The sequence below is a fragment of the Syngnathoides biaculeatus genome, chromosome 12, assembly GCF_019802595.1.
Source record: "Syngnathoides biaculeatus isolate LvHL_M chromosome 12, ASM1980259v1, whole genome shotgun sequence".
Taxonomy (NCBI): Eukaryota; Metazoa; Chordata; class Actinopteri; order Syngnathiformes; family Syngnathidae; genus Syngnathoides; species Syngnathoides biaculeatus.
The window spans coordinates 17,354,550-17,380,923 of NC_084651.1; the positions used below are offsets into that span (position 1 = coordinate 17,354,550).

The 26,374-nt window shown below is 38.9% G+C and overlaps 1 protein-coding gene across 1 annotated transcript; it reads right to left on the reverse strand.

Moving 5' to 3' along the window:
• Positions 1-4,096: 4,096 nt before the first annotated feature.
• On the reverse strand, positions 4,097-26,147 carry fam204a (family with sequence similarity 204 member A). The gene is made up of 7 exons (XM_061837878.1): positions 25,814-26,147; positions 25,494-25,584; positions 24,206-24,236; positions 23,986-24,091; positions 22,517-22,606; positions 7,030-7,139; positions 4,097-6,826 (listed from the first exon to the last, which is right to left on the reverse strand). The coding sequence occupies exons 1-7, from the start codon at positions 26,129-26,131 to the stop codon at positions 6,775-6,777; spliced, it is 798 nt and encodes a 265-aa protein (XP_061693862.1). The 5' UTR covers positions 26,132-26,147; the 3' UTR covers positions 4,097-6,774.
• Positions 26,148-26,374: the final 227 nt, after the last annotated feature.

Below are 26,374 nucleotides of genomic sequence, written 5' to 3' on the forward strand. Positions count from 1 at the left end.
ACCCCTGGTGTAACTGAATTTCCTTTGGCATGGCTCATCATGTTGATGACTTTCGACGTAATTGCACTCGCATTATGCGAAGCAGTTCTGAGCATGCCCTTTTGTACATGCTCAGTACTGTTAACTTGCATTACCTGTTTCCGGGTGAATACCGGTTGTTTTGGAGGAGGCTTGTTTAGTGAACAACGTTTATGAAATAAATGTCAAAACCACACAAAATAAGCGATGTCTTGAGAGAATGCGAGGGGAGGGGCGTTACTGTTACTGTTTATAGTTCCTCAACATGGCTACGCTCGTGAAAGCAGAACAACGAACTCAAATGCATGTTCGTTCAATTTTGTCAACTAATATCCGGATTAATTTTGGGCAATTTTTCCTCAATTTTCTGGAACAATTTTCCAGGAAAATCCAGAGGACTTTCATCACTGTTTCCTCATCAAATCCAATCTTAAAGGTCACAAAATGACAAAATAATGTGGAAGTACATAGAGATTGTCAAATGGAACAGAAATAGCTTAGTTTTGTATTACATAACAGCAGTGGTGTACCTGAACTGAAATTCATGAACTACTGTAGTTCATTTTTCAGTGCGAAAGGAAACTGAACTTTGTTCACTTCTGAGGAATTCTGGTGAGTTCTGGGGAAGAACAATGCACTTAGCTAATTCTTCAAAAGGTATTCTTAGTTCAAAATTTAGAATTAAAAACTATGAACTGAAGTAATTTATTTTAAGAACTTTGAAGTAGTTTGTGTTGAAAATGAAGTTTCCCAACACTGCAAAATAAAGCGTTTTGAGTTCTTGAAGTGGAGTAAAAATCCCACAAAAATGCTCAAATTACGACATGAATCAGAAAAATGAGAACTTGGACATCACCTAGCAAAACAGTTCAATGACCATTTAAGGGTGATCTGGATTTTTGTGGTGATTTTGTTGCTGCCTAAATGGAATTTCTGATCTGATTCCAGTTTATTTAAGACAGCAAATCTAAATATCATTTATTTTTGTCATTACCTTGTGCACACATGATATGCCATGGGTGTTTTACGTGTCAGTGGAGAATGAAATATTTAATTGGGGCACACTGTAACGCAGCCATGGCCCCCAAAAATGTTGTGGAACTGGTAACTAATTTGGGGTCAAGATGTGTGCACTGTATGCACAACGACTGCAATATCAGGAGAGGTTGGGCCAAAGAACTATTCTGCTTTCTGGCACTTCTTTGGATGTGATTAACTCTGTTGGAAGTGTTAAATGGTTTCATAAAGAAAAATGAAATATTAATTAAGTTATTTAATAATTCATTCAGATAAATGGCAACGTGTGGTTTGGCCAGAGAAGATGAATGCATAATGGCAATAGTGCATGGTCAGCATATTCACTCACTGAAGTGTTATTATTCTTTGAGAACAAAGGAAGGAATTAATTAAAAGTTCATTTCAATTTCTTCTATTCTTTAATTTATACTAAATGATAAAACAGATGCTTCACAAGCAATTTCCAACAAAGGCAATCAAGAGGATGTATAAGTAACACAAAGAGTAAACTATAGTTTTGTTGTGGTTTTTTTAATAGCTCAAGTACATCTTTAATTTGGCCTCCATCCCACAGTTCGAGGGAAATGGATTATACTTTGCACTGTCCTTCACAACTGCATTTCAATGGCTTCACTTTGCCACATGCCAGGCAGATTGCAAAATGAAATACTGGATTGCTGCTTTTATATCGCCTTCAGCCATTACACGGTGTAAATATCGCTGTAGTTACCACTGAGGTGTTTTTACCATAACACCAGGTATATTGTTTAATACAAAACACTGTCAAACTAATTTCCTCGCAGCACAGAGGTTCCTTTTGGGTCTCACATGATCCAATCCCTTTCTGTAATTATCAATTGTGTCACCCATAATTACTGGATGACTGCTGCACTGTGGGAATGACGTGTCTTTTGTGTTATAATTCTGTGCATCTTGACAAACATGACCCATTAAACAACCCCGTGGCCTTTTTCTCGAGCAGTGATTACGCTAATTAAACCTGCAAAACATTTGAGAGCTGCAGATGTGCCAGAATTAAACAGGTCATTAAATCAACTGAGAAATATGTCAACATCCACGCAGCTAGTCTCTCCTCAAATATGGGATCGCCAGGAGAAGGAATCAAATGTTTTATCTGATGTAAAAATGTACCCAAAAGAGCTAACCGAATCTTGGGCACGGTTCGGGCAAACAAGAAATGAATGCATATTTATTTTTCACTCAGTCACGGTGACAGATTTCTTTCATGGGTTTCATGGACTTATATTTCCTTCAAGGGTGAAAGCCAGCAAATGATTTCCTGAAAAGTTAGCTTTCTGCTGGAAATGACACATGAAGACTAAGATGATCTTACAAATTAAGGTCAGGCACATTTATAAAATTGGAAAAATGTCGCAAAATATATCCTCTTTCATGTGTCAATCGTGGCTAAAGGATGCCAACATTTCCATATAAAATGCACTTTGATCTCATTCCTGATAAAAACGAATGTAATGCTGCATATACTGTACGCATTTCATTTCCTCAAAGTTTCCCAATGCACAAACAACTTGGGTTTCCATGTGTGCACTCCACTTAGTGTGCGGTGTTTGGAGAAGCGCCGATATCTTTGAGATCTTCCCTTCCACTTAATCCTATTCTACCTGCTGATAGCGGCGAGCGATAGCACTGATGTCCTATTATCACCAACATATGTTCCCCTTTTCATACCAGAGAAGCCTCCCAACCATTTAATGGGATTGTTGTTGTTTTCTTTCCCTCCTCTCCCTTGACGCCGCTCTGCACAACAAACACTTTTCCTCGAAGACGTTCGACATCTGCCCAAGGAATTTGTCTGCGTTTCCCAACAAATAAGCCCGGGTCAGGGGCTAAGATTGGCCTCCAGTTACAGACTATTGAAAGGAGCTCCTCCACATGACAAGGGGGGAAAGTGGATTTTCCAGCTTAAAAGCAGAATCATCTCTGCTCAAGGCATTACCTTGTGTTCAAAGAGATTAATAACGGGAGATGCTATGGATAGGGTGGCACAATCGGCGCTCGTCATATTCACTGACAACAAATCCCTTTGAATACTACTGTATCTAGATTGCTTCAACTTGGGAAAAAAAGAAATCTTTGCTGTGTTGATTATTTCCTCCGATGTGATGAGAGGGGGAGCCACTAAAATATGGTTTGATCTCAAGAAACAATAGCTTAATAAATTTAACAGTTTGAAATTCTATCCCTGCGATATTCATCAGTCACTTCCCCGCTGTAACTGGGATTTTTTTAAGTGACATTTTGTACGTCTGTTGAGGTCAGCTCACGTCAATTCAGATGCATCAATATTAAGTGAGATTATGTTGTACATGTTCCTCCTCTGTGTGTGAAACACCAAGTGATGCAGCCAAAACGGAACTGTCCCGCAGTGTGTTCTGTGTTACTGTTTAGTTACTATTCATAAGTGGGCCCAATGGTTTTGCCCCCAATTTGAAATTTGAATTGCAAGTGAATCGTGTGGCAATGTCACGGATGCAAAAGCCAATCAAAATGGGCACGTTGCATCATGAGCTTTAAAACAAAAAGGATGTTTGCGGGTACAAAGCGAGATCCAGCATGCCGCCACCGAGGCATACAAATACGGTATACTGTAAACAAAAATATATTTTGTGCTACAATATTACATGTGGTGTTGTTGTTTCTCAATAAGAACAACATCGTCACAGTTTGTCCATTGCAACATGTTGGCATGTGTGCGAGGGTCAAGTACCAGGTGTGTGAGTGTTAGCGCTGTAAATTATTAAATTAGTGTTAGCGCTGTAAATTTCACCTTTCATCCAAAATTATTCTAGAGTGTGATCCATGCAACAAACTATTCTGTCACGACACTCCAAAGACATTTAAAACTTTTCAAGGCTCAATAATTCAGCTTTCTTGTGCCCTGTTAATTGAACATCTCAGTTTCCACACTTCTCAGTCAAGATGTTTTTCAGTGCAGTCATCAAAGTGAAGAAATCCCATGTCGGACTTTGATGTGTTGAACACAGTTTTGACTCGCATCGCATTACAGAGATAATTAATAGTTTAATTAGCACACATTCTAAGCAATTTACAGCATCACATGCAGACATTAAAATTGATGAGATTCACATGGACGTTTGAATCGTTTGTGGATAATTCTGTTCTTGATACCTGAAGTACAGAGGGTTTGAAAAGTATTCATACCACCTTCAATTTTTAACTCTTCGTTTGATTCATCCATTTTCTTTGCTGCTTATCCTCACAAAGGTCACGGGGAGTGCTGGAGCCTATCCCAGCTGTCAATGGGGAGGAGGCAGGGTACACCCTGAACTGGTTGCCAGCCAATCGCAGGGCACATAAACAGCCACACTCACAATCTCCCCTATGGGCAATTTAGAGTGTAAATTAATGAGTGAAAGTTAGCAGTGTTGCCAGTTTTATTAGTAGTTTTGCACAGACCAGTTTTACACCAGGGACCTTGTTTATCTTATTTTGTGTTAGAAGATAAAAAAAAAATGCATTTGAGAAGATTCGATGTATTTTTTTTATTTCAAAATCTCCTCATGTACTGTACAAAGAAGTGAACCTCACCCAATTGTTGCTTGTGAGCAATTCAGAGAAGCTCCTTTTATCGCCAATCTTGGCACCCACCTGTTCCCAATTAGCCTGTTCACCTGTGGGATGTTCCAAACAAGTGTTTGTAACACTGGCCTACATAATGCTTCAACAGAAGACGTTTGGGACGACAAGAACTCTTGCTAGAGCTGGCCATCTGATTGAATTAAGAAATTGGGGGAGAAGAGCCTTGGTGAGAATGGTAAAGCTGAACCCAAAGATCACTGTAGGTGAGCTCCAGAGATGGAGCTGGGAGATGGGAGAAAGTTCTAGAAAGTCAACCATCACTGCAGCCCTCCACCAGTTGGGGCTTTAGGGCAGAGGGGCCCCGATGGAAGCCTCTTCTCAGTGCAAGTCACATGAAAACACACATGGAAAACACTTGTAGGATCTCAAAAACGTGAGCAATATTATCTGGTCTGATGGGACCAAGACAGAACTTTTTGGCCTGAATTATAAGCGGTATGTGTGGAGAAAACCAGGCACTGCTCATCACCTGTCTCATACAGTCCCAACAGTCACCGTCACAGCCACAGTATGGTAGTGGCAGCATCATCCTGTGGGGATGTTTTTCAGCTGCAGGGACAGGACCACTGGTTGCAACAGAAGGAAAGATGAATGGGACCAAGTACAGTGATATCCTTGATGAAAACCTTCTCCAGAGTGCTCAGGACCTAAAACTGGGACAAATGTTCTCCTTTCAACAAGACAATGACACTAAGAACAGCTAAAATACCAAAGGAGTGGCTTCAGAACAACTCCATGACTGTTCTTCAATGGCCGAGCCAGAGCCCTGACTTAAACCCAATTGAGCATCTTTGGAGAGACCTCAAAATGGCTGTCCATCAGCGTTCACATTCCAGTCATCATTCCCAAGGGGACTTGTGACTGTATTAGCTCATAATGGAGCTTTTGCTAGATACTGAGCAAAGGTTAAGAATAATTATGAGTGTGTGATATTTTAGTTTTTCTTTCTTTAATAAATCTATGAAAATTTAAACTATTCTGTTTTTAACTCAATATGGGGTGGTCTGGGTTAATTTATGAGGAAAAAAATGATTTTAGCAAATGGCTGCAATATAAAAAAAAAAAGAGTGAAAAATTTAAGGGGATCTGAAAATTTTCCGTACCCACTGCATCAACATAAATGGCCACAAACTTGAACTGCTGATGCTTTTTTTTCTCTCGCATACTGATTCAGCAAACGCAGCTCTTTACATTTTGTGATAAAGGACACAATAGCCAAGTATGTTCAGTACCAATAATAACATACGTGAATTAATTATAATTTTCGTTACCTTAAAGCAAGCAATTATTTGCCAGTTGGAAAAATACCTACATAAGCGCTATGAATACAAATAATCATTTAGAATTAACAGTGGCAAGAATCAGAATGATCATTTAAAAGCAGCTTCATATGCAAAAGCAGGGAAAAAAGATCAAAGTCACAGTTTTAGACTAGTTAACATACTGAAAAGCGCTCATCACACAAAGCGGGCCGAGTGGAGGCTTCAAGAAATGCGCGCCTGTTGTTCATACGCAGAAACAATAGTATGTCTCCCAGCATGGGAGACGGCCAACAGCAAAGCCTCTGTTTCATCATGTCTCTTGTGCACCCCCCTTACTCAGCCACTCTCTGAACTTCCAGTTTATGTTCCCTAACAACAATTTACAGCAGGCAAATTTCATTTTCTTCACACAAATCCTATCGCACATTATCCTGTACATTGCATTAGGGGCCTAATCTTTCCTTTCTCTTCCCCAGGAGAAGAAAGGAGCGCCTTCATGATTAACCCACTTTACAGCAATAAATAAACGCATCATCCAGTAATGTACAGCAGATTTAATTTGAAGGCCAGAACGCTCAAATCACTGAAATGTAATGGAAAACTAACACAATGCAGACTCCAATGGACGCCTAGGGAATTAATTTGAATGTGCCATTTTTTTTCCCGCTTTTAGATGGATTTTCTATTCCGCCCTCAGCCAACACACACTCGTGCGGGTGTTAATTCTTTTAAACGCGCAAAAATATAAAACTAAACCATATCAGTTTGCCATAAGAAACAGAGTTTTATTCAATTAATATTAAAAAAAAAATAAACATCCTCCCTTCCATCTTGGTCACATGTAGCCCATGTTGCTTTTGGTTTCCCAGCGTTTTTTTGCCTCAAACCTGAAAAACAGAGATGAAAATTTAAATAAATAAATGAACCATTGCATTGCAGAACCCTTGACACATTCATTCAAACTGTCAGCTTGCATCCGAGAATGACTAATGACTGAAACTCTACAGATTTCAGCAATTCCATCTTAACTGTACTTGACACCATGGAATATAGGAAGGCAGACACAAACACGAGGACAGAGATGTCGTACCCCCAAGCTATTTGCTTCTTCCTTTTCTTTGCTGCCCTCAAAGCGTCCTCTTCCCGTTTGCGCCGCACAAAGTCACGGCAATCAGTGGCTTCGGCGATTTTCACAGCCAGCTATTTAGAGACAGAGGAGAGGCTTGTTGGGAGAATGGAAATCAGTCTGAGGCATAAAATAAAAGATGTCTGACTGATGCATCAGGGCGCTTTCTTGTCACAGTCTCTGCTGCCTCCTCCACACTGAAGCAGAGCTCAGCATTCACAGTGTTCGAACATAAAGCATCCACGCAGCATGCAGAAACAATGATGTTTTGCCAAGCAAGAAGAAATCTCGAGTATTCATCACATAATCACACAGGACATGTGAGAAAAATTAAAAAGTCACAAATCATTAAGCTAGTTACAGGGCAATTATTGAAACAGCCACATCATATTATAACGGTTTAAAATTACATCATCACACAGGAACAGATAGGCTACATATGGTTAATGTAAACCACAATAAGAGAGGTATTAAACAAAAAAAAAAAACAAGAATGTGGTTGCACAGGTTCACACACCATCTTATAACTGGGAATCTGACTGTTCAGAATTCAATCACATTCAAACTTATGATAAATGAGTCCAAGCACATTCCCAGTAAGTTTCTTTCGGCTTGTCCCGTTAGGGGTCACCACAGCGTAACATCTCAGATGAACGCTCATATTTGTTTGGCACAGTTTTTATGCCGGATGCAATTCCTGAGGCAACCCATGTTGGGAAGAGTTGAAGCACATTCCTGCCACCATTCAAATAGTCTCAAATAAAGTTTAGTAGTTTTAGTAGGCTTTTCCGTTATTAATGCATTCATTTCCTTTTCATTTTTGTCTTAGCATTTGACAGCACAAATCATGATCCACAGAGAGCGTCCACAACATCAAAGGGATCCCATTGTTCTAAAATCAGTCAGGATGTACAAAAGAATTTGAAAGTCATTATCAAGTGGGCAAAATATGGCACAACAGTGGCTGGGCAAGAAAACTGGTACAGGAACTGCCAAGAAGCTGGCCGCTGCACTGAAGGAGGTTCAGAAATTTCTGGAAAGTCCTGGCTGATTAGAATATATGACAACAATCTGACCAATATGTCTAGGCTATGGTGTAGCATGGCAACCCGGAATCCTTATCTTACAAAAACCCTTAAAATAGCCGAAATATGAACATCATCGGAAAAACAGCATACCTACTGTGAAACATGATGGTAGCAGTGTCATGCTTCACGGGGCTGTTTTTCTCCAGCTGGAACTTGCACCTTAGTTAACGTGAAGGGAAATGTAAAAAAATTCCAAATACCACTCAATGTTAGGACAAAACATTCAGCCTTAAACCTAAAGAATATATCCAGGAGAAACGACCAGAAGATCTAAACTTTATTTAAGGTTAATGAGAGATGGGAGTTATATTCTGACTCCCATTGAATGTCTTCCCATTGTTTTGTCTGAACACAGTAATATCCCTGGTTTTTGGATAAGAGGGAATGGAAACTTGTGAACCCACACTATCTCAATTCTGAGTAATAAGTAACGCTGCACCCCCAAGTTCCTCCAGGTTTTTCTCATGTCGAGACAATACAGGTGAGCCAGGTGACCTTGGAAAAATATTTGGGTTTTGGATGCATATAACTCAGCTGAAAAGCTTCCAACGTGTCAAAAAAAAAAACCTACAATATTCAGTGCATTTGACTCTGCAATTACCTACTATTGGGGTTGCCTGTGCTTTTATAAACTTGTGCCAATGTTCACAGCGATGATTTTAGTGAAAGCAGTGTATGTCAGCAGGTACAGTGAAGAAAATAAGTATTTGAACACCCTGTTATCTTGCAAGTTCTCCCACTTAGAAATCATGGAGGGGTCTGAAATTGTCATCGTAGGTAATCTAAAAAGAAAAATCCAGAAATCACAATGTATGATTTTTTTAATGATTTATTTGTGTGATACAGCTGCAAATAAGTATTTGAAGAGCTGAGAAAACCAATGTTAATATTTGGTACAATAGCCTTTGTTTGCAATTACAGAGGTCAAACGTTTCCTGTAGTTGTTCACCAGGTTTGCACATACTACAGGAGGGATTTTGGCCCACTCCTCCACACAGATCTTCTCTAGATCAACAGGTTATTGGGCTGTCGCTGAAAAACACGGAGTTTCAGCTCCCTCCAAAGATTTTCTATTGGGTTTAGGTCTGGAGACTGGCTAGGCGATGCCAGAACCTTGATATGCAGTATGCTTCGAGTGGACATGCACCTACGATGAAAATTTCAGACCCCTTCATGATTTCTAAGTGGGAGAACTTGCTATATAGCAGGGTGTTCAAATATTTATTTTCTTCATTGTAGTTTCAAATATGGAAGGTGGGAAAAAAAGAAATAAACTTGCCAACATTGATGAATTGCCCTGCCCTTCAAGAGATATTTTTATGTATATAAAGATAATCAAGGATGTTATTTGTCATTGTGAACACTATGATCCACAAAAGATAGAGGTCATTATCACAACCATCAGGCCACAGGTACTCTGTCTTGGTGGTGGTCAGTGCTAATTTGATTAGTTTTTTTTTTTCTTAACAAGACAACTCCTTGACGAGCAGGAAAGACACATTTATGGTTTGTAGTCTCTATTTGTTGAAAAACAAACAAACAGTTACGATCAAACCTTGATGAAAAACACCAAATGTACTTCTCAATCTTCAAAAGTATTTCTGTATGGAATACTGGAGTGAGTCTGAAAAAAGGAGTGAAGGGAAGGACGTGACAGCAAGAGGCAAACATTCAAATCCCAGGGAAGACGCGAGTGCATTGTGAAGCAGAATAATCCCAATAACCCCAGTCACACAGAAGCACAGGAAACAAAGGGAAAATCCTGCCTCCTCTGTCACTCGTGAGATAGGTATATTATTCGAGCTGAGGCAAACTTCGATAAACAACTTGGAACAATTTCACCAAACGTTAGGGAAAGTCTCTCTAATATTCACGACACAATCAAAAGGGAAGAAAGTCTTGAGGTAATGAAGAAATGTGCCACCGCTGCACCACTTGAAAAAAAAACTGGTAGGAAAAAAATGTTTCAATTATAATTAAGTGGGATAAACTTTATTAGAAAGACTGAAACTAAAATATCTCCTAATGCATGCTGGGATTAAGCAGGTCAGAGCGAGCAGGCAGAAAAAATTAAACTCTAAAGGCTTTTTATCACTATATTTCAGGAACCAAGGGTGTAAAATGTTCTAATTTGGGATACATTAAAAGCCATAAAGGTCTTTCAAAAAGATTAATGGTACTTTGCTTGGATTTAAGATAAGGGCTCTGGCTGGCTGCATGTGCCGGGCTGTGGCAGGGCCCTCAAGGCATTCATCTTTACAGCCACTTCAAGATTTGTGAAAACGTCTGTATAACCTGGAGCGTACATATGATGTCAGTCCTTTGCCATTTTTGAGCTTTTAAAACTCCTAATAATGTTTTCTCCTCTTGCAGAGCCATACAACGAGCGACGAAGCCTGCACGTGCGGTAGATTTGCAAGCAGAGGATAGTGCAGGAAGGCTTTTCCCAGCTCTTTGTTGGACCAGTGTTGATGCTTCTGAATGGTTGCGATGCGGCAGGAAGATTAGACACACACGTTTATTAAATTACAGTATTGACAAATCCAACAGCGGTTCTTGGCTATGAGGCCTCATTGTTGGGGAACAATCAAACGATATAGCATGACACTAAATGGTTTCACAGAGTTACCTTCCCCCCCGCCCCCACTTAGGGATTACGCACAATCACCGGCACTCCTGTTGAGCCATTCGAAACCTTCCCAAATATTGAAAAGCCAAAATTAAAAGAACACGTTCATAACCATTATTCTCGTGTTTGCTAATTCAACCATACAATGCACGTCATAAAAAAATCTAACATAAAAATAAGAAAGGCTCATAATTTTGCTTTCTTTAATCAGTTTAGTTTTGTGATTATCTTAGCCGAGGCTCAACATTAATGTCAACCAAGTTACCTTGGAGACAGAACAGATCAAACAGACAAAAAAAAAAAACTCAAATGTCTGATTAATCAAGCCTGCAAACAGCTTATTTCCTTCAGCCTGCATGCAAGTATGAAAATGAGATTCCGAGAGCAGTACATTGTGCAGATTTGTTCATTCTTATCTGAACAAAGCCAGCGGCAGCTTATTTCATGGATCACTGGCACTGTCAGCGCTGTGGCGCCGAGCAGGTGACGGTTCCTCTTTCCGTGGCGAGAACAAAATTAGCAAAAAGTCGGCACAAATTAGCCTCTCATGTTTTTCTGTAATATGACATTATTTTTCATTTAATTTTTTTGTGATCCACTTTTGAGGATTCCCCCCTCCCCCACTGAATGTATCTTTGTGCCAAATCCTCTCACATCAGAAGCTAGTGCAAATAAGAATGGAAGTACAAAGCTAAGACAAAGGCGTGAGACAAGAAAACTCCTGCAGTCTATGTTTATGAGGTCCTAAGAGCCAGTTCTTCCCACTGCCATGCATATTAATATATGATTAAGTGCCCGTCACCATCATGTTCCTGTTTTGTAGTTTCTCTCTGGTGTTCTGTGCACACCCCTGTTAAAAATAAGGTTTATTCTGAGGATTAATAGTCTGACCTATGGTAGATTTGAATGTAAATAAAGCAAAAAAAAAAAAAACATCATTGTGCTCAGTGCTGCCGCTGCATCTTAAGGCCATGATGAGGGTTAAGTCAATAGTACTGATTCATTCAACTTTGGGTCGTCATGGAGATTCAAATGGAGATCCGAACATGGGAACCCAATGAGATTGGGGGGGGGGGGGGGGAGAGAGAGAACATAACTGCCTTCTGTATGGCATATTACACAACTGAAATAATACATTGTAGCGCTCTCAAAAGAGTCACAATCAAACAGCTATACAACACAATCCCTCAATTAAAGTTGAAAAGTGCGTCTCCATGTGGAAAAAGTGTTAATGCTTCTTTCAACAACATCAAATAAATGATGGGTTTATGGACAAAATTGCCTTAAAGTCATTCATAAATTTCCTATCCAGGAAGACTCTTCCAATTAAAATGTGTGAGAGGTGGATTAACAAGGGCTATATGGCTTTGCCTCACTAAATCAGCTCCCCGAGCTGCTCTGCTGAATTTGACGTGTAAACGATTAATGACCAGCCTAATTCCCTTATCACACCACCTTAATGCCTAAATAATGTGGCCTTAGTCAACCTTGGCACGAAGGGCTATATAAGAAAGGAATGAATATCAGATTAGGCAGTGTGTGTGTTATTCCATCATAATTTCTTAAAACTGAGGCAGAGGGGGAAGAAAGCACGTTTTGTTGCAGCAACATTGGGAAGGTCAAAGGATCAAGAGATCAATGGACACCACCCATATTGCATTCGAAAAGACGGAGGCCCCCGTGTCATCCAAATGTCAGCCCACAGACTGGAATAAATTTCAGCACACAACCAGTTTCAAATCCTACAGAAGACAACCCAAGTGAGAGTAAATAATCTGAATTGCATAATGAGCATCTAGACCAGGGGTCACCAACATGCTGCTCCTCTGTCACCAGGTAGCCCGCAAGGAGTAGCATGTAGCTCATCAGTCAGGATATATTGACTTCCCAAGATTGTTAGGGAAGAGATCATTTGAAATTTCAACACTGACAGGGATTTATAGTAATAAACTGTTGCAAATGGATATTTATCTGCGTCCTCACTTGTTAAACCGACGTTGATAATGACTTTGAGAAATCATTAAGACATCAGGGTCTTCATATTTACAAATATTATTCATTCTTAATAGTAACACAATTCAAGGCAATTTGAATAACATTATGGGAGAAGTGTGTATCAATTTGGCGTCCATGTGCATTAATCAGAAATCAAGTAGCTTTCAGATTAATGTGTACTGTAGAGCTTGCAATTTTAAAATGCCTTAACCTGTCAAGTGGTTAAACACAACCTGAAGAGAAGCTTTCCAAACGATGTTGGAGACATGCTGGAATACAAAATAAATACATGTATATATATTTTTTTCTTCAACATTCAAGAAACCGATTGGATAGGTCCAAGCAAGTTCTGCCAGCTTCGCCAACGTCATTGTCGAAATCGCTGCGAAAAATGTACAATATGGAAGAATGAATAATTGAAATACTGCATTATTGCCTTAACAATGCTAAATCCCAATGCACATCCCGGTGGGCAGCCTCAAAAGAACTTTTGTAATCTTGCCACCACTTTAACAAACACAATTACATGGCAGGAAAAAGGAAAAGAACTCCGGGGAGGACACTTGCGAACCGCAATGTCTCATTTTTCTCCTCAAGTAATCTGATTTGAGATACAGATGACGTGTCATCATTAGGGAGCACACTCACACAAAAAAAAGTTCACTTGCTTGTGCACAATCCATTATCTTGCCTCTTCTGAGTAGGGTGGGCTTATTAGCAAGCTTTGAACTCACACTTAGAGTAATATGCCATCAACAGTTTTATAAGCTAATTAGAGAAAACAGTATAATTAATGAGTGACTAGCAATAAACGGCAATCATGACAAAAAAAAAAAGAAAGAAACCACGGGTACTAAGCTTTCACTACTAGTAATTAAGGCATAATTACAAACAAATTATATATGTGTTTTGCTGTGGGCTCCAATTTAAAAAATTGCTTTAATTAAAACAGAAAACATGCTAATTAATTAAACAGCACACAAATCTACATTGAAAAGTATGCTTTGTCTATCAAGTAATTAATAAAATACAATAATCCAAATGAGATTCCAAGGCATTTGATAAAAGCTTTGTACCCATTTTTGAAATCCATTTTCAAATTAATGGCTGAAAATTTAATGTGAGTCATCCACAGATACAATAAAAGTTCATTGACTGATAAATTGCGTATGATGAAGGGAACGAGAACAAAGAAGAGAGTTTCACTAAACTCTCCACGTGGTGGCTCGGGGGGTTGCATAGGGAGGGACAGTCAGCCTCATTCTCTGATGGTGGTGAGGAGAAAGTCCAAATCAGATAAACCCAACCTTCCATTAATGCTCTGCTCATTATTATTTTTGTATTGCAACACAGAGAGGGCAGAGTAAAAGAGGAGGTGGAGGAGGAGGAGAAAAAAAACGATGAATATCACAAAACATTCTCAGTCCAGTTCTTTGTTTTAGCTAAACTGCCAGGTCGCCCTGACAAAATGCCATCAAAGCTTTGTTTCACAGCTAATCAGGCTGCCTTTCCAAAGGCTAAATTTCAAGGGCAGTGTGGCTTTTTCCTTTCAGACACCTCGACTGAAATTTGAGCCGTGCCGTAATGAGATAATTACTTCATAACCATCAGCATGTTTAAATGCTACAGAACAAAAAGCTGTATTTACTGAATACTCAAAATAAGTTCTTTAGATCAGGTGAACAAACTAATAAGAATTTAAATTTAACTATTTATTGTACTACAAAATATTTATATGGCTCTATTAGCTGTGATAGGCTCCAGCACTTCCATGACCCTTGTGAGGATCAGTGGCTTGAAAATGGACATGAAAATATATCACGTTATATCTCACGTATAGTAATCAATAGGACCACCATTCCACAGAGAATTGCACAGATTTCAAATGGCATGTGAATACTGGTATCTTTCTCCATGCCTTAAGCATGTTGGAATTGACACAGCAAACGTATTACATTATGATTAAATAGTGTGATTAAATTATAAATAAAAGTAGAACAGGTAAATGACTTAACTATGAAGTGTGACGATTTCAAGGTAAAATACGAAAGCATTGCTTTCATGGCAGCATTACTTTGCTCTTGATTGTTTTTAAAATGACAGAAATAGAATTCCTTTTGAGTTTCCATTTTGTGGAAGTACAAATGAATTATCTTTAAAGTTGAAACGTGCAAATAAATTAGTTATGTATGTTTTCTGAAACCTTACAATTAAACATTTTAAAGCATTGAATTCATGTATACCTCACACAATGATGCGTGAATAGTTGTTTTTGTCGTTTTAACAAAACACTTATCTAAAATATTGTTTTCCTTGCCCTTGAATAAAAGTTACTTGATTTTTTTTCTTTTTTTATTTGAAATATTATGGGAGAAAGTGTATTTTTAAACTGTGGGTTTAACTATTTAATTGTAGTTCTGTGTGCTTATACAACATATGCTTAAGCTGCAGGATAACTGTTTCTTTCCATGACAGACCGTACATATTACGATGTACTAAAAATGTTTATTTTTGTTTCTCCATGACAGCTTAAAATAAATTGCGGTACTTGACCACTAACAGATCTGCCATATTTTTATACAATTTACATACAGATACCTATAAAGGTAAGCTACGGACTTTGTGGGGCCACAAAACATAACTTTTCATTTTCCTATTCCTATGCTGCTGGAGTCGTGGAATGGACCCAACACTCACCATTGTGGCAGACTGAATAGACTTTCTGTTTTGAAGTGGTAATGCCTCTCTAATAGTCGAGATGACTGCTACAGGGAGACTCCACACTCTAACACGGTGTGACAGTCTTTTGTCAGAAAATAAACGCACTTCTTCCACATAAAGGACAACCTCAATTTCAAAAGACCTGACGTGCACTGTTATTTAAAGGGGGGGGGGTGAGCATTTATCAATTTTAAGGATGAATTAAACACAATAACAAAAGTGTTGATTAGTGAAAGAATATTGGTGAGGTCAAAATTCGGTTTGGTCTGACTTGATAGTTGTGATGTGAGGTCCAGGACTAGGAAAATGCACAAACCTCTCCCTTAAAATAGTGTAAAAAAAGTGTAAAGTATATTTTCTTCGTTTTAGAAACATTTTTGAAATTTTCATGGTAAAAATCCCGTTCTATCCAAGAAGTGTGTTCAACAAGGTTTCATCTTAGGGCTCTTGATTTTTCAAAATCATCCAAAAGATGACATCTTTTCTGTAGGCTGACAGTTTTTATTTATATATGTATTTATTTTTGTTAGCTATTTAAAAAATATATGATTAAACTAAATGTCATGATTCATACCCAGATAAACATGCTTTTCTTACGTTGTCATTTTTGACTTGTTTCTTTTGTCCGCTCTCTCAAACATTTGGTGTTGTGTTGCTCGAATACTGCATAATAATAAAAATAATTTAAAAAAAAAACTTTATTTCCCAATGAATGTCTGTTTTGCATCATTTTGCATCGTGTAAATATTCTACAATAAGACCAGAGCAGTTTCCAAATCAAACAAATGTCTGTCATCTAGTACATAGCACTCCTCCTGCAGGGTTAGGCTTCTGTAGCTTTGTAGGTCTAATTAATCAACTTCCTGCGGTGCCTCATTTAACAGAAATAGCTCCAAAATCAATCTGTCAATTTGCGGGTTTTTGGACACGATCAAATCTCCTGACAGAGCTCGGGGCTACACTATGTGTCAGTCACTCAATGTTATGCTAATTTCAGAATTAATTAACCCATATGAAACTTATAAGTAGTGCAAAAGCATGCGCATTTATCAAGATAAGAGAACCTGTCTACTTAATTGGAGAACTTGGACCTCCAAATACAGTACTGAGCAACATGGACTCATTCAGAAGCTTTTTTTATTTTTTTTTTTATTTTAACATTTGTGTGTTCTATGGGTTCTAAGAAGAAGTATTTAAAAAGCGGTATTACCATGATGAGAAGAACCTACAGACATATTTATAAGAGAAGACCCCCGAACTGCACGGTTTAAGTATTAAAGGAATACATTAGGGAGCTTTGTCTAAGCCATGTAGACACTTATGATCGTTCGGTACCAAAGAGGGAAGCCGATTTCTTAACTTCATCTTTCACTTTAAAAAAAAAGTGTCATCATGCACTAATTAACAACACATTTTTATACTACTTTAAAAAAAATAAGAATAATGTGATATTTCCAATTGATGTATTGTTCTGTGTTTAACCATCAGTATAGAATTTCTAAGCTACTTCTACCACAGTGTTGTGATCTTCAAATGGAAAAAGTACAAAAAATGATGTGATAGACCTCATAGTAAAAAAAAAAAATCATCTTAGATACTGACAGCCAGCTTTCTGTCTCCTTCACATTTCTCTCAGAATAAATCATGTAATCAGCACGTCGTAGCATTTTCTTTACAAAACAATGCCTAGAGGAACAAACAGGCCTCTTTAGTTTTTCACAGCTGTCAGAATGGTTTTGCATCTTTTGCTAGGAAAACCTGTTTATACTGTTTCTGAGAAAAGCCTGCCACAATCTTGTCTTAGTGTTACAAGCATAAACAAATTAAAGATCTAAGCTACTGCGTACCAAATGAGCCACACAATTATAACCTTGAAATTGATTTTGGCCACACCGCGTACTATTACTTTTAAAACCTTCTAAGGTTTGCGTACATAAGGTGCAAAAGACACGGTGGTAAAACAGCCGACTTGTTCCAGCGTTTATTTAAAGGGGAAATCCACTGGTTTGCATTAACAATGTATCCAATAGGTCATGTAATATGTACCCTATTTTGACAATGTGATGTTAAATCCTCTCTCATTTATTAGTGTTTTGAGAAGATTTTTATAGACCATTAGGAATTTTCAGGGGCGCTGCCATTTTCGCCAGTCACATGATCTACGTGCGCGGATGTGATGTGTACCGTGCCACAACAAAGGCTCTATTACATGGGATACCATTTGTGCCCAGCGCTGATTTCTCGGGTTTATCCCCATCTGATGAAGAAATAGCAGTATCGGTTGATCGGGAAGACGGAGGAATACTTCCATACACAACCGTGAGCGATGCCGCTCATGGCTGTACTGAAGCCCGCAACCGGCTTGGGGGTGTCTGTTCCCTGCATAACACGTGTCACTCGCACCTTTTTCATCTGCATTGTGGAGGAAGCGCAGACATCGAAGAATCAAAAAGCGACATCGCTATGAATTCTTGGCCGCAACAAGCATTATCCCTGTGGTAACTTTTTTGACACCTCCCGCTTGAAACCCACACGTGCACGTCCTCCGTCCCATGAGCGTGAGGGATCGGGCTGCTAGTGTAGAGCTCAATATCGCAGCTCGCCGTCCCGCAGCCACCGCCGCGCCGGGTCCTGGTTAATTTCGATAACGAACGAGACTCTGGCATGCTAACTAGTTACGCGGCTCGCGCCGGCGTGAGCGGTGGCTGTGTATGGAATTATTCCTCCGTCTTCCCGATCAACCGATACTGCTATTTCTTCATCAGATGAGGATGAATCCAAGAAATCAGATTTTTTTTTTTCCAAATCAAATACATCGCTCTAATAGATGAAGGAAAATGAAATGAAATACTTTCTGTACTGGAAAATATTTGCAGACTTGAAGACGAGGGACGCTAGAGTTTTTAAAGATGATTGGATGGACCAGTAGTTCTGTATTCCTACTGAAGCCCATTAAAAATGTTCTGTCTCACATGTTGGTTGGCTTTATGAACATTAAGCAGCTCTTGGAAATCAAAGACGTATCCTGAGTTCAACCAAACGTAGCCATTGAACCTGGTGGTGAGAACTCTGAATTGCAATTGAATGTCCCTTCCAGATACCTTGGATTTTGGGCCAACCACAAGCATTTAGTGACGTTTCGCTCAAAAACAAATGTAAAGGATTGTGTCATTGTACCTGCCAAGACTCGGGTGCTCAGGTGAACAGAAGATGTACTTTGCTGATCAACCTGTTCTGACTGATTCACAGAGTTGCATGTTCAGCGTTGCTTGAAATTTAGGCCTGGCATTGTTGTGCTGCTTAACTTCCAACGATTGTAAGGATTTAATTTCTTTTTTTACTTTACAGGCAAGACTTTGTAGTACTGAAATGTAGTCCTGATTTGTTGGTGCCTGTTTAGTGGACATTTACATGTTTTTGGTGTCCTTTATTTTATATTGCAATATAAATATTATGGGTTTAGATGTGTTTAAAAATCACAATATTTTTGTATTCTCTGGGAAGACATTCATTTTGTTTCTGTATTGTTCCGATAGGAACAATAGGAGTAGATAAAAATAATAAAATAATCAAAATAATGATAATAATTCAAAAAATAATAGTAGGATACAAAACGTTTCTCATTTATGGTACAGATCTAAGTTTTTTTCAAGGAAAGCAAAACCTATGTGCCTTTCAAATACATAGGAATGAATAATTTTTGGATGCTTTTTCGCCAAATGTTGTGAATAAATATAATGTGCTTTGATGTTGAAAAGAAAGTAAACCTCGTGAAAATCAGTGGTGAAATTCGCAAGTTATGCTTAATTTTCAATATACATATATTGCCTTTGAGCGCAACCCTGCCCCCACCACACCCAGCTCTTTAGCTTATATCGATTATAAGATTATTGTTACCGGTAAATAATTGCAAAGCTTTGGAGGAACCAGGACTTTTTTTTTTTTCTTTAAGCTACCTTGTTAAAAGTCTGGCTCGCTGGTAGTAAATTAGGTCATGTTTGAGCATTAACAATGTTTAAAACTTATTTCTGTGGGCAATTGTTAAATAGTTTAAGTTATTTAAAGTGGAAACAAATCTAGCAGGGCAGCACGGTACACAACTGGTTAGAGCATTGGCCTCACAGTTCTGAGGACCACGGTTCAATTCCCGGCCCCGCCTGTGTGGAGTTTGCAATATCTCACCATGCTAACGTGGGTTTTCTCCGGGCACTCTGGTTTCTTCCCACATCCCAAAAACATGCAATGATTAGAGCTTCTACATTACCGCTCGGTGTGATTGTAAGTGCGACTGTTGTCTGTTTCCATGTCCCCTGCGATTGATTGCCAACCAGTTCCTGCCCAATGACAGCTGGAATAGGCTCCAGTACTCCTGTGACCCTCGTGACGATAAGTGGCTCAGAAAATGGATGGATGGATGGATGGATGGAGAAATCGAACAATTTTATTTTTAATTAATTACGTTGTTTACTTTTCTATTCCATTTTCCAAGTTGTTTGATTGGCTCAGGTTTTTTCCTTTTTTTTACTTACGTACATTTCTAGGTGTGTAATTTTGTACTTTTAAGTAAGGGACTGGCTTCGGTAATTTTACTTTGACCACAGTCTGTTTTTTTTTTTTTTTTTTTTTTGCACAGGTCCGGGGAGGTCGTTAGCCGAGCTTCGGCGGCAGCGGAAGGCTTGAGCCTAACTTCGGCGTCTGGGGCTAACGGCCTCCGCCGCCTGGAAGCTCGGCTTGCGGCCCGCCGTCGGAGCTCGCTTGTCAGACTCCACCTCATTCTTGTCCAGAGAACCATCCGCAGCTACCGGACCGGAGCTCCGGGGGCCTTTGTTTACCCACTTATGTCCCGCGTAAAGGTCTCCGAGCAGTCAGACTCTGCGTCATTCCGCCCGAAGAAACATCCGAATAGTCAACATTTACAGCCACAGGTTGAAATCTGTAAGGAAGTATTCCTCCGTCTTCTCGATCAACCGATACTGCTATTTCTTCATCAAATGAGGATAAATCCGAGAAATCAGCGCTGGCCATATATAGTGTCCCATGTAATCGAGCCTTTGTTGCGGCACGGTACATGTCACACCCACCCACGCAGATCATGTGACTCGTGAAAATGGCAGCCCCTGAAAATTCGTAATTGTTGATAAAAATCTTCTCAAAACACTATTAAATGAGAGAGGATTTAACATCACATTGTGAAAAGAGTGTACATATTACATGACCTATTGGATACACTGTTCATGCAAAGCAGTGGATTTCCCCTTTAAGTACTGAATAACAGTACTTTTCACACCTATAGACTGCCATTAATGAATGCATTGCTTAAAATTATCTGCTCATCAGGCTGTGGAATTCCAGATACACAATATTCCTTGACAATTACAACTTATACACAAGCCTTTCTAATATTTTTGGCTTCAATCACCTCTGGTCATTGTGTTTGTAAAGATCTGCGCTGGAGGACTAACTACCTCATTTAGAAAAAGTTCCCAAGACTCCTAATTGGTCGGAAATGGAATTATCACTGCTAAACAAGGAGGAGAGGATGCCAGACAGCTGTCAGGTCCCATCACCGTTCTGGCGAAACACAAAGCAAGTGCCAGGGAGGCAAGAACCTCGGCTCAGGCTAAAGCCATCCACCAGCACTCTAAGAGGCTTTTGAAAGTACAGTGCAGGTGCCAGTCACAACTGCTTTTCTTAAACTCCTCAAATTTGTTCAGTTGGCTCAAAGTTTGATGCAAATATGATGGACTATAACAATAATGCCTATAACACTCGATACACAATGAACCTTTTTTTTTTTAAAAAAAAATCCTCTTCAGGACCAGAATATCTGGGGCACAGGTTATCCAAAATGATGAGATTTTCTTGAAAACCTATCTTTATAACATAAAAACATAACCTCCGATGATATTTTAATCAAAACTGTTCAACATTTGTTCATGTGAAATAAAAAAGAAAGATCCTCAAATGTCGCCACAAAATGTAAAATTTAACAGTAAATTTTAAAAACACAAATGAAAAAAACATTTTTGTTTGTGTTTGTTTTAATAAGGGAATTGCTGCTTAAACAAAATTATTCATCCCATTAAATTAGTATCAGCACTGACCCTTGATCACTGGATTCATATTATTAAAAACAACACGGTAATTGTGATAATAACCAATTCAGTGACAGATGTTTACATTAGCACTTGCTTTTGGTCTGGTGAGCATGATTATTTGGTATTGATGTCAGAATAACGCTTTTATACCATATTACTGAGGATGATGGGAATTTAACCTTGAAATGTGTCAAATTTCACAACAACAGGATGATGACAAAAATGATATCAAAGAGCATGGTTAATTAAACTAATACAAATTACTAGCAAATGGCTATACTGTATGTATGATTGCCACTGTCACCCATGAACCAAATTAATTTGTGTACCTTTGAAGAGAAAAAAGGAATGTGAAAAAACGTACATCTGTTAGTGTTACGTTTGCAATGACTGCAAAATTGTCTTGAATGCTGTCAGCAAAATACATCAAAAACAAAGAACTCAAATTTTAAGACCCAATATACGGTGAAGAAATGTAAAGGAAAGTACTGTAGCTGCTGTCTTTCTTTTTAAGTACAATTACAAATTTGGGAGCTACACTTTATGGTAAATTACTTTCAAACCACTTGATCCTTGATGCCTACCAAGGCGGTAAGTTACAAACTTCAGGCACTGCATTTAGGGACATGTACACTTCAAAGGTATGAAACTCATACCTGCGGAATTATTTAAGAGTTGGCTTGAAAGCAATGTAGCCTTCATTAAAAAGCAGAGCCAAAAGTCCTTAAAAACTGCAGCACTTCAAAACTAAGGGGAGGGTTTTCCATTAACTCAATGGAAAAGGGCTGCAGGACTGAATTGTGGGTGTCTGGGTATGTTTATGTTCCTCAATGTCTTTGCGGCAGAAATGGCCACGGATCCATTAGCCTGATTTGTCACAGCGCAGGCACCCCCAAAGATCTCTTATCAGCACAATGTACCTCTCGAGTGGCGAGTCTGTCGCTCATCTCCTCCGCCTTTGCAGTGTCCCCTTCAGCTATGGCCCTCTCAATGCTCTTTTCTAGGCCGGACTGCACGAAGAGAAGAGGGGAAAAAAGAAAAAAAAAAAAATCAGCATTTTTTTTTTTTGGGTTGGGGGGGGTCCTACAGTGTTGGGGGGGGGGGGAATCAAAGAGTAACTTCAAAAGTCCCCAAGGCCATATTTTTAATATGATTGCCATTACTACAAATATGTAGATTTCCCCTCACAAATGAAAACCTTTCTGATTGGCTTTTAGTGGGGGAAATCTTAAAAATGCTACAGGAGATTACCAAACATAAATGTCGCTTTAATTACAAATTTCCATTACAGGACGAAGTAGCGCGTTGTGATCGCAAGGCAGTTCTGCTGTGATGAGCCTATCTATGGAAGCAGACTGCCAGATTTGTTCAGCCCCAAAATATCATCATATTCAAATAAAATACAGGCAAGGAGGTTGCTACAACCGTCTTCTTTGATGAAACATTTGTTGAGCTCAACTCAAAATGAGGAAAATAGTGTTCTCCCCCAAAAAACATCCAGAACATTCCACAACTCACCATCACTTTCCCTAACTTGCTGTAATTTGAAGTATTCGCAGACATCTGTCTTTTGTATCCCAAAGAAAAACATTTCTGACCATACAATTATATGTGACTGTGATCAGTCTTGGGTGTATCCCACCTTTGGCCCAAAGTCAACTGGGATCAACCCTACTGAGGATTAGCAATAAAGCAGATGGATGAAAATCATATATGAATTATGAAAATGCATTAGAGATGAAGAGTGCTTCATTATACAAATGGAAAAAGTTTTGGCTTCATTCTGCTTCTTCATCTTCTCACCATTGCACCCATCAGAATGAAACTAAATCAGTACCGTTTCAATTAAATTAAATATATCCAAAATAATGAATACAATCATTTTAAACTGAAATGAGAGCCGCGTTTATTCTCCGGGTCAGTTATAATGTTCATTAGTCTTGCACGCATTTTGCTTCATTTGCACTTTCCGTTGCATCTGAATATTAAGATGTACGTCTTGTGAGACATACTGAAGGAAAATGTTCGCGATCCCATAACAACTTACTCAAACCCTTGTTCCTCTTGCTAAGCAAAATTTGGGGTTTTTATGAGGATTTGCACAGTGAAGGAGAGCCCTACATCTGACTTTAATCTCAACCACACAAGAAAGGAGCGTGCTTCTAATCTTATCACTAAATGTAGCAGAACATAATCCTTAATATTCTACTCAATGTCAGGTTAAGTTTCCAGGAGGATTTTTCTAATCCAGATGTCATATCATATAAAACAATGAAAGGACATAGTGGCACGGAAACACAAAGGATGTGACAGTATTACCAACAGCCAACGACAGACACCGCATTAAACCTCACCAGCTGATAAGATGGAAGGCAGAAGGTTTTATTACCTTTGGAGAGGTGCTGGAACATGCAGGGGGATGAAATCGATCATTTACACCAAAATATTGCTTGAGCCCATTCCAGTGGTTCTCCAACTCTTCCTGGCGCACAAGGCTGACAAGAAATTATCGTTACAGTAGTTTGGAGTGGCTCGTCAATGTTATATTGAGCACTAGTTCTTTTGTTTCGCATTCTGCAAAGTGCAATGGCATTCGAACAATTTGGTACCTTGTCTCTGTTGGCATTTCACCTTCTGTTGCTGTCAAGTGACATAAGAGACACTGTTAGAGACATGTACTATCAAACCAGCATCAGGCACACGGTAACATCCACATAACACACATTGCACCAATTACTTATTAATATCGGAAGACTAACAATCAAGCATGTTATTTTCATTTTATAAAGTTTTCTGTATTGTTTCAAGTAATAGAGTATTACACTGAAGGTGGGGAGCTGTAAAACAATATTTAGTCAGGCTGCTACTTGTCTAAAGCCTACGTATAGTACTGTATTTTCTCAACCAGTGGCATTCATTTTGCTGGATGCCATGTCAATAAATCATTTGTCATTCTTCTGAAGTAAGTGCTTCTCTGAAAAATAGACGGTGACACTTTTTAACTGCTAATTAGTAGACTTTACACCGATCTGATTGGTATTAGTCAATAATTCACATTTCATGCTGATCGGTCTTAACGTCAAAATTGGCCGATCCAATTGCTGATTTATTTGGCGTCGTGTACTGTATATTAGAAACCAAAAGCTGGTTTACTATTAGCCTTGTCGCATGTCGTTTGATGCAATCCTATAAATATATCACAGACAATAAAGTTATTAAAAAAACATGTTGGTGGTGTGGGACAGACAACATGTAATGCCTGGATCAGACTACAAGACAAATTTGGTCTTTCACAATTGCACGACATCAGACTACTGCAATAAAATCTTGTATTCCAATACGACCGCATCTCGTCTTTTAAGACGATTGGGCTTTATTTTATCAACTCAAATATGACCAGCTACACGTTACCACAGCCAGGACAACACCAATGGATAACATCGTGTGTATTATAAGAAGAAAATGCTGGTAGTCACTGGTGCTTGGAAGAGGAATTTAATTCAAGGCTTGCTTGAGGTATGTTCACCGACTTTTAATACGATATGGTTCGCAAGCGGGCCACAAAATGTAATATACCCTAGCAAGCTATTGCTTGCACTAATGGTCGTATCGGCTTTTTGTTAAATCATGCTCTCAGGCTTTGATGTGTGAGACATAATGTAATTCCAATAACGTCATTTAATTACAATATGTTGGCACCCATTATTTCTTTCATGTTGTAATGTTGGCTTGACCAAACAAGATATTTTTGAAGAAATTCAGATAATTATAACATCTTCCATAAGTACTTACTCCAAATACACTCCCGGTCTCTGCTGCACTTAGTGACTTTAAAAAGAAAAATACCTATGGCCACTATAAAGAAATACAGTATTACAATGAATAACTATCAAACACCTTTCTTGCATGGTCGTCTTTTTCTTCTTCTTTTCGTCGGGATTTTCGTCATCTTCGTCTCCTCTTTCTTCTTTCGCAGTTCATTAAATTTCTTAAACATACAACAGTCAGTTTATAACTGTTATGCCACCAAAGACCGGTTTGTTACCAATTTAATGCATAATTGTGCTGTACCATGACATGTTGCAAACTTGCGTTCGGCAAAAAGGGTCGATGTGAGCAATGAAAGTCTGCATTTGTGCATTTATTTTACAAATAACGGCACCAAACCACAGATGAACTGCAAACTCACGTTAGACTGCATATTCTATAGAACATACTTGCCACGTCTCCTGGGATATACCAGGCAGGTTGCATGTCCCGGGTGCATTTGTAGCGTCGATAACAGTCGGAGTCTTGAAGACCTGGTTTTCTGTGTATTCTTCCCCGACTTCATGCTCACGCTCCTCTTCCTGGTCATCCGGGCTGAGGTCTTCTTCTGTTAAACCCTTAGGCAAAAGACCGCTGTACATGATGATAAACGTTCTGTAAAAATTGTTTACGTTATTCCATGAACGGCATAAAACGGGACGAATTTGTGATAAAATCCATATTTCTACAGCGGCCGTGTTGAAAAGCTCACATTTCCGGGTAAACATGGTGACGTGGCGCTAAAGACGTTCCAATTGGCTAAGAGTTGGTCAGGTTTAGCAGAATATCCAATCACATTCGGACTCGCGCATACTACAGCGGTAATAATAATAATAATAGTAATCATAATAATAATGTTTATACCATCGTCGTCTTCCTCCTCTTCCTCTTTTTCTTTACCATCATAATAACCATGATTACAATTGGATAGGATTAGAAATGAGCTCATTAGAGGGACAGCCAAACTTGGA